Genomic DNA, 9,529 nt, shown 5'->3' with positions numbered 1-9,529 from the left:
GGATCTTCTCTATATTTTGTTGTTGCTTACATATTGGCCATGGAGTGTTTCTTCCTTTGAACTTTTGATCACTGGCAGATTTTGATCAGAAAATGGGTTTCCTGGGAGCCGGCAAGGAGACAACACTGAGCTCTCAGAAATATTGAACTTTATGCCAAAAAATGAAGTTACTGATGCAGGAAGCATCTAGGAACCTGGCAATGAGCAATAGAAGTAAACAGAGAAGCTTCAGGAGACACTTCCTACATCGGTAATATAACTGTAACAGCTGGTCAGTGATCTCAAGCTTTTATATGTGATGGAAGTTAACAGACCATATTCCAAGTTAACAGACCATATTCTATTCTAGGGTGACTACCCAGTACATCACGCAGAACTGCCAAATGCAGGTGAGATGCAAGAGACACGGTGTCTGCTGACTCACAATGAAACGCATTAAAGATTCAAGGAGAGCTGAGCGGGTAGAGAGCTGTGTGCATTTCTGATGGGCAAGAAGGGTTAAGGTGGCCATGCACGGGCCGATCCTAGCTGCCGATATGGGTCCCTTAGGCAGATTCAGCAGCTTATCGTGTATGGGCACTACCGACGGGCCTGCCCGACCGAAATCTGGCCTGAAATCGTCCAGATCTTGATGTAGCAGGTTTGGAAATTAGTTGATGCAGTCCCAGGAACCAACGGACGCCTATACCCGTCGTTCTAATTTGATTGTTTGGCCCCAGGGCCCAATATCACCCACCCATAGGTGGGGATATCGGGAGAAGATCCGCTCGCTTGGTGAACTTGCCAAACGAGCGGATCTTAGCATGTATGGATACCTTTACAGTGAACGTACTGGCACCGATTAGTATCTGGTAGGTTGGGTATGTCCCCAGAATCGCTACTCACGTTGCCTATGTAGGGTGTCTACTGACAGCTGGGCGAGAGCGCTGTTGTTGGAGTGTGCACTGTGTGCGGCAGCATTGATGTTTTTTTGAGACATGACGACTATTTATAAGGGTTTGTAAACACTTGTCCCTACCATTTAATGATTTACAAATGTGGTGGCGGCATTGGGACTTGCTAGTTCCTGCCCACCACACTGTTTTATAATCTATTCTATATTTTTTGTTTCATTTAAGATATTAAAGAAAACAGAGCAAGTTGATATGATTTATGTGTGTGGAAACAGTGATAATCACATCTAAAACATTTCTGAAAGTAGCTTAGATCAGTAGAGAAGAGCAGCAGGAGAGCAGACAGGTGACAGCTGGGGCCCATGGGTTAGGTGCATGTCCCCCCTGCAAGTCTGCCCCAGTGCCCCCGCGGCACAGCCTTAATCTGTCAGCCTTGTGCTCTAGAAATGGATCAGTAGGCAGATTATTGAGGCTGTAGGAAGGGAATGGGGGGGGGGGGGGGGGTTGGGGGAGCTCTGTGCGTTCCCCTGTAGCTCCTCTGTTGCTGCTTATGGCTCTTCCCTGCTGCACTCACCTATGGATTTGCCAGTGGATCTCTCACCTCCATAGTAAGTCAGGCTGAATAAATACACGGGAATCAAGTTCAACCCTTCCACATCCCTCTACATGTTCATCCTATGGAAGCAGCCAAACACTCCCGCTGTCAATTCAGCCTCCCTGGGGGGGGGGAAGGATATTTATTCCTGATTACTCCTTTCTAATAGCAGGGTTGGCTGTAAGGTGGGGGCTGTTACTGTGGGTGACAGGGTGAGGGGCAAATCAAGGAGACTAATGAAGGATCTGAGTGAGTTGCCACATGTCTGCCTCACTGAGCTCCGCCCACAACTCTGGCCAATTGGGAATATGTTCCCAATTCCCTGCCCCTCAGAGTTCTCCCCATTGATATAAAGTTGCCCTGTACTAGTTTAGTGTAAAACCCGTGTGCAATAAACACAAGCAAGAGACTTTAATTGACCTCATGGACTTATTTGTATATTAGCACTTACAGGGAAGTTAGAAATAGGGTTAAACCACGGCTTTCTCAGTATTTCCCTTATGACATGGGGGCAGTTGATGTCTGTAGCTTGAAGAGCACAATTATAGGTGTGTAGCTTGTCTATCAACTGCTGTGTATCTGACACTAGAGGCACAAACTCACCCACTAGTACAGAGAGAGAAATACGGGACAAAAGCACCGATATTACCCGGCATGCTCTGCCCCATCCCGCCAGTGCCTGACTGACCCGCTCCTGCTGCTTCCCTGGGTACTAATTTACTGCCGGTCACTCATTGGCTGAGTGGAGTGGGCGGGACAGAGCTGCCGGAAGTGCCTGTTTGTCCTGCCAATCAAACCTAATCCTGTCATACCAGATTTTGTCCTTAAATTTAATAGGTGGAGTAGCTGTAAGGGGCAGAACTGGGTTAGAGAGGCGGGACAGAGAGTTAGGGACTGAGGGTAAATGTTTCTAACTGCAGCGAGAAATCTTTAGCCTCTAGTATCTGTGCGGTACATAGATATGTAGGGAATTGTCTCCCATCCCTTACTGAGCAGCTCTCACTCCCACCTCCCAAGCCCCCGGGACCATTGGTTTGTAGCCGGAGCAGGGAACTCTGGGAACTTCCGCACAGGTAGGTACTGACCCCCCACAATATACTGAGCCCATATGTGCTGCTAAATCCCCTGCTGCCTCCCTTATTCCTACCTTGTGTGGCACCGACCGACCGCCATTTACCCCCCTCACTCTCCTGTACTATGGGCTGTGTGTGTGGCACTGGGGTTACTCCTGCTGGGAGCTGTGGGACTGGGGGTCGGTGGGAGCTGTGGGACTGGGGGTCGGTGGGAGCTGTGGGACTGGGGGTTGGTGGAAGCTGTGGGACTGGGGGTCGGTGGGACTGGGGGTCGGTGGGAGCTGTGGGACTGGGGGGCGGTGGGACTGGGGGACTGGGGGTCGGTGGGACTGGGGGTCGGTGGGACTGGGGGTCGGTGGGAGCTGTGGGACTGGGGGTCGGTGGGACTGGGGGTCGGTGGGAGCTGTGGGACTGGGGGTCGGTGGGAGCTGTGGGACTGGGGGTCGGTGGGAGCTGTGGGACTGGGGGTCGGTGGGACTGGGGGTCGGTGGAGCTGTGGGACTGGGGGTCGGTGGGAGCTGTGGGACTGGGGGTCGGTGGGACTGGGGGTCGGTGGGAGCTGTGGGACTGGGGGTCGGTGGGAGCTGTGGGACTGGGGTCGGTGGGACTGGGGGTCGGTGGGAGCTGTGGGACTGGGGGTCGGTGGGACTGGGGGTCGGTGGGAGCTGGGGGTCGGTGGGACTGGGGGTCGGTGGGAGCTGTGGGACTGGGGGTCGGCGGGAGCTGTGGGACTGGGGGTCGGCGGGAGCTGTGGGACTGGGGGTCGGCGGGAGCTGTGGGACTGGGGGGTCGGCGGGAGCTGTGGGACTGGGGGGTCGGCGGGAGCTGTGGGGACTGGGGGTCGGCGGGAGCTGTGGGACTGGGGGTCGGCGGGAGCTGTGGGACTGGGGGTCGGCGGGAGCTGTGGGACTGGGGGTCGGCGGGAGCTGTGGGACTGGGGGTCGGCGGGAGCTGTGGGACTGGGGGTCGGCGGGAGCTGTGGGATTCTATGGATCTGGGCCCCTGTAATTGTTTTGGGGGATATTGCTGGGAATAATCCCCTATAGAAATGTGTAAGTGCTTAATTCCACTTCCAGGCCCCTCCCTCCCACAAGGAGCCAATGGGAATGTGGGAGGAAGCGAGTGACCCAGTGATGGGGAAGAAGGATAAAAATGAGGAGCGGAAGGAGAGAATCCTGAATCTCACACTGGAGATTATCTATCTGCTGACTGGAGAGGTGAGGGGGGCACTGTGAGTGGCACAGTGAGAAGAGACTGTCTGTCTGTACAAAGGGGGTCTCTCTGCTGCGTTACACACTCATCATTCTCTCTCCCTCTCAATACATAGGGCTACGTCATCCCTAAGAAGAAGAGCCCAACTGTGGGTTTGGGGGCCCTGCATGCCCCTGGCTCCGTCATACAGAAGGAAAATGACAAGAAGATCCTGGAACTCATCTCCAACATCATCCAGCTGCTGACTGGAGAGGTGGGTGCGCCAATCCGTTTTCTATCTTTTAATTTAAGAGAAAAGGATTTACAGTCGAGAAATATATGGATAGTTGAGGAATGCATAAATTCTGGATTTGGGTTGGTTTTGGCCAAATCTACAAAATGCTACATGCACAGATGTTTTCTTTTACCTTATGTTAATTTGTGTATGGAAATTAGAGTTAGGAGTTTGCCATATCCTTTATGATAGATTGGTGCAGTTGGTGCCCCCATAATATCATTGGATAGAGGTAACAGAGAAAACTGTACTCATTTCTAAAATTAGTACCCAAGAGGTGAGAATACAATAAGAACAGGAGAAAATATCCAGAAGAGACAGCGTAGGTTTCAAAGAAGGAATAAGGAGAGAGATAAGTTTGTCGACTAGAGCTAAAGGTGTGTCGTTTTGCTGCTGATGAGTTTGATTGATGGTTATTATATTTTTTTGTTGCAGATTTCCCCTTCACAAACCCATTTTGGGAGTCGGACATGAGCTTGGCTAGATATTTGGTATTTAAACCCCTTTAGTAGTGTATTGAAATAGGCCTGTGCCAATATGGTTGGGAAGGGGCTTTTCCTGTTTTATATATAAACCTAATGTATGTGTGTATATCTTTATTTATAAAGTGCTACTTATGTACCCAGCGCTGTACAGTAGAATACATTAATACAAACAGGGGGTTAATAAGATAATAATAGATAAATACAAAGTATAACAATAAATACAGATAAATACAGCTGCAATAAGTTAAGAGTCGAGGACACAAGAGGAAGGAGGTCCCTGCCCCGTAGAGCTTACAATCTATATGGGAGGGGTAACTAACAGACACAAATAGGCAAATATAAGTGCTGTAGGTCATAGTGGGTGACACTACAATATAAGTGCCAGTTCCCAGATCAGGTGCTGGATGAGTGCTCCAAAAGGTAGTCTTTAAAGGAGACATATCCTATAAAAATGATGAATGTACCAGGGAATTATACTCCTCTAGATATAGAAGGATTGGTCTTAAAAAGTTGTGTTTTGGACTGATTTTTTGAGAAATTCCCCCAAAACCCCACTAGCCCCGCCCATCTGTTCCACTTCCTGCTGCCTCCTTTCCCAGGCTGTGCAGGGGGGCGGCGGCACTGTAGGATAGGAACCAATCAGCAGCTAGGCTGACCTGATAAGGAACTGAAGCCTGTCTGTGCTTGTGTGAGTGCAGGGCTGTGATTGGCTCTCCCCCTCTTACTGTGCTTCTGGCAGGGACCGTTAGGACACGCCCACCCCTCATTTGAAACCCAGACAGGGACCTGAGAGGATCTATAGGGAGCTCCAATAAAGGGGCCATTGTTACAGATAGGGTTAATGTTTAGCCCAAAGGGAAACCAGCACTGGATATTATTCATAATTGCCTACAAAATTAGCGTTTTTTCCCATTTATCCAATATGTCTCCTTTAACTTTAGTTTTAAAAAGACTGGGGGCGGATTCTCTCCGTAGGGAAATCAGGGTGGGCATTCCAAATGTAAGGGGCAGCAGGGCAGAAAGGTTTAAGGCGGGAAATGTGAACCTAATGTGAGTCACTTGATGGAACTGTCTCTTTCTGTTTCTACCATCTTGGTTTCATGAGTTGGGTGGTGAGATGGAGGCCCCGAGCCCTATCTCTTACTGCTTGTAGATAATATATTCATCTATTTGTTTACTGCCCCCCCACCACTCCCTTTCCCAAAGAGTTATATGTCGATTTGTGAGGTTTGATATGTTTGCTCCTATAGTCCATCACATTACAAACATCTTCAGTTTATAGGAGGTTTTCGTTGTCTTGCTGTCTGTTTATATCTGTTTGATTTATGGAGGATACGTCTATTGGCTGTTTGTGATCTCCTTTCCCTTCCAACTGTAGTATCATTTTAAGCCAGTCACAGCTTACTGGGCTGTTGGTTTTATGTTGCTGGGTATTACGGGATAAACATTTTATTTTACTGCAAAAAAAAAAAAAAAAAATGATACGTAGAACAGTAAATTCTCTTCACCGCTGTGGGAGTGCAATAGAGCAACACTGGAATTTTTCACGTGTTTTTATATAATTATTTCCACTGCGCTGTACAGAGATGATGCATCATTCCCACCAGTCCCTGCCCCAATGAGCTTACAATCTAAGAGCATTAACAAATTCGCACACACTAGGGACAATTTTTCATTATATTGTGGCCTTTTTTTTTTTTTATTCAGGTAGTTTTTATTGAAATCAAAGCTTTGACATTGGTACATACATAGTGTCGTTAGCATTCAAGATGACAATTGTACAGGCTTCTGCATTTACAGCATATTGCAGGGATATTTGTATATTGTGGCCTTTGTAATCATAAGATGTGTTGACTATTGGGAGATTTTGAATTTTATGAATCCATGTAGATATAAGATCAAGTAGAAAATCTCACTTGTCTCAAAATGTCCAATGTTATCCAACAAAATATATATCTAGTCTGCTTTGTAAGGTGATTTCTCTAAAGCCATTCTCTAAATGTCGTTTTCCGACAAACGTTCAGATATCGATTTGTACGTTTAAATGCAACGATCTAAAACTAACATTCAGCCTGAAAGTGTAGAATAAAGCAAATCGGAGGATGTTCTCTACATGAAATAATTTGCAGACAACAATTGTACCAATGAGCGGTCCCAGAAATGCATTGTAGGTTCTCCAAGTATATCAACAGATACACAATACATGCACAGATTTTATTGTTTTTCTACCAAAATTCTCTAACCTGTCTGGCAGCAATTTAGAGCCCATGCACAGTCAGACGAAACATAGTTTCATACAATTATATTGATGTATGACCAGCTTAAGGGGGGGATTTGCCAGTTTTATAATTCTTCCATAAGGTGTGAGGATGTTTCCATATATTTTTCCTTGCAGGAGTGGGAGTATATAAAAGGAAACAAGGACATTCGCAGGAAAGGGATAAAGGAGGAGGAGGAGACCCAGCAGCTCTGCCCACTGGGTGAGTAATGGGTGCAGGGCACAAAACATTAGAACCCCGTGTGTAACGGAACTTATATGTGACTTTTCATCCTGTATCAGAGCCTGTCGGGGTGACAGTTCCTGCGCTGCTGCTCCTTCTATTCCTGCATTCCCTGACACAATGAATCCCTACATATATGTATAAAATGTGATAATGATTTCTCATGCTTGTATCTCTGCCAGACGGTGAATATGAAGATAAGAGAGAGATTCCAGCTGATCTGGGAGGAACATTATGTTATAATAATGAGCCAAGCAAGATTGGGGCTGAAGGAGCAGATTTTGGTGCTGACGGAAATATGACAAATGCCGAAATTTCTCCAGCAGAACAGGCCCCACCAGCCAATGGGATTAAAGAGGAAGAGGCTTCATATGTAGAGGGAAACCAATCAGATTGCAGCATTAATCCCCTTACAGAACAGATACAGGGAACAGATACACCTACTCCTATCATGAATAACAGCTCAGCAGATGATTATGTATCAAATTCTATTAAAGAGGAACTGCCTTTATGTGAAGAAGAAAACCTTTCTGATTTTAGAATTATTACTGTTTCAGGATCTATGCAGAAAACCAATATGTCTGCTCCTATCATGGGGTGCAGCCTAAATACCAGCTTGTCAGCCATATACGTATCAGATGGTATTAAAGAGGAATCAACTTCATGTAAAGGGGGAAACCAATTAGATTGCAGCATTAATCCCCTTACAGAACAGATACAGGGAACAGACACACCTACTCCCAACATGGAGATGTATAACTGTTCTAAGTGCTTAAAACACTTTAGAACCAAGGGCGGTCTTCTCAAACATGAGAAAAGCCACACAGGAGAAAAACCATTTGTCTGTTCTGTGTGTGAGAAACGTTTTGCGTGGCATTCGGACCTTATTGTACATCAGAGAAGTCACACAGGGGAGAAACCGTTCCCTTGTTCTGTATGTGGGAAACGTTTTGCCCGTCGCTCGCACCTTAATGAACATAACAGAACTCACACAGGGGAGAAACCCTATTCTTGCTCTGTATGCGGCAGGTGTTTTTCATATCGTTCACATTTAAATAGCCACTCCAGAATACACATAGGGGAGGAGCCATTCACTAAATCTGAATCACCTCACTCTGAGCTTGTACATCAAAGTAGTCACATAGAGGAGAGACCGTTCTCTTGTACTGATTGTGGGAAACGTTGTACATCTGACTCCGACCTTCTTGTACATCGAAGAAGCCACTCAGGGGAAGGATCATTCTCTTGTATTGAATGTGAGAAACATTTTACAACTCACTCTGACCTTATTGTACATCGAAGAAGCCACACAGGGGAAGGGCCGTTTGCTTGTTCTGAATGTGGCAAACGGTTTAAACGTCACTCACAACTTACCGTACATAATAGAGTCCATACCGGAGAGAGACCTTATTCTTGCTCTGAATGCGGGAAACATTTTAAAGAGCATGCAAACCTTAAAGTACATTGGAGAATTCACACAGGGGAGAAACCATTTACTTGTTCTCAGTGTGGGAAAGGATTTGTTCGTCGCTCGGATCTTGATAGACATCTCAGCCTTCACAAAGCAGAAAAACCATATTCTTGCTCTCAGTGTGGGAAACATTTTGCGTGCGTCTCGGACCTTAATGTGCATCACAGGGTTCACATGGACCAGAGACCGTACTGTTGCTCTGAGTGTGGGAAATGTTTTAAACATCATTCAAACCTTATTGTACATCAAAGGATACATACGGGAGAGAAACCATTTTCTTGTTCTGGTTGTGGGAAAAGTTTTACAGATCGCTCCCGTCTCACCGTACATCACAGAATTCACAGAGGAGAGAAACCGTTTCCCTGCTCTGAATGTGGGAAATGTTTCATCCGTCGCTCTGACCTTAATGTTCATCTCCGAGTTCACACAGGGGAGAAACCATTCACTTGCTCTGAATGTGGGAAATCTTTCACCCGTCGTTCACACCTTAATGTACATCTCAGATTTCACACAGGGGAGAAACCATTCACTTGCAATGAATGTGGGAAAAGTTTTGTGCATCGTTCCCAGCTCACTGCACATTCCCAGTTACACACAGGGGGGAAACCAGTTTCTGATAATAACTCAATGATGAGTGAGTAAAAGACAATTACGATGCTACCAAATAATTATATATAATTCCTTTTGGCTAAGTATAATATATTCATAATGGTTTACTCTACATGTAGGGTATGTGGTGATTTTGGGTACAGTGATAGGGGTATTAAATGCATATATTATGAATTTAGCACAGGAGTTCCCCCGAATGTTCTGGTCAGCCATTCAGCTGCCAAAAGATGCAGGAAACTCCTCCTCACATTCCGCTGGTCAGTTTTTTTCCCTTTCGGCTTGTTTAATTTACAAACATGATAATGAGCAATAGAGTATATGATAAAGTAAAACTAATGCGAATATCATAAAAACTAAAAATGTGCAAAGAGGTACGACTAAACTGGTAAAAGGACTAGAAAAAACTGAATTATAAA

At 46.1% G+C, this 9,529-nt stretch overlaps 1 protein-coding gene across 1 annotated transcript; it reads left to right on the top strand.

Moving 5' to 3' along the window:
- Positions 1–2,443: 2,443 nt before the first annotated feature.
- Positions 2,444–7,020, top strand: LOC116407630 (gastrula zinc finger protein XlCGF66.1-like). Its single transcript, XM_031893329.1, has 4 exons — positions 2,444–2,561; positions 3,656–3,778; positions 3,889–4,026; positions 6,928–7,020. Exons 2-4 carry the CDS (start codon positions 3,662–3,664, stop codon positions 7,018–7,020), a joined length of 348 nt encoding a protein of 115 aa, XP_031749189.1. The 5' UTR covers positions 2,444–2,561; positions 3,656–3,661.
- The last annotated feature ends 2,509 nt before the right edge of the window (positions 7,021–9,529 follow it).

This window comes from Xenopus tropicalis, chromosome 9 (assembly GCF_000004195.4).
Source record: "Xenopus tropicalis strain Nigerian chromosome 9, UCB_Xtro_10.0, whole genome shotgun sequence".
NCBI classification, from domain to species: Eukaryota; Metazoa; Chordata; class Amphibia; order Anura; family Pipidae; genus Xenopus; species Xenopus tropicalis.
Note: the sequence above shows the minus strand (reverse complement) of the source record. Positions and strands in the feature narration are given on the sequence as shown.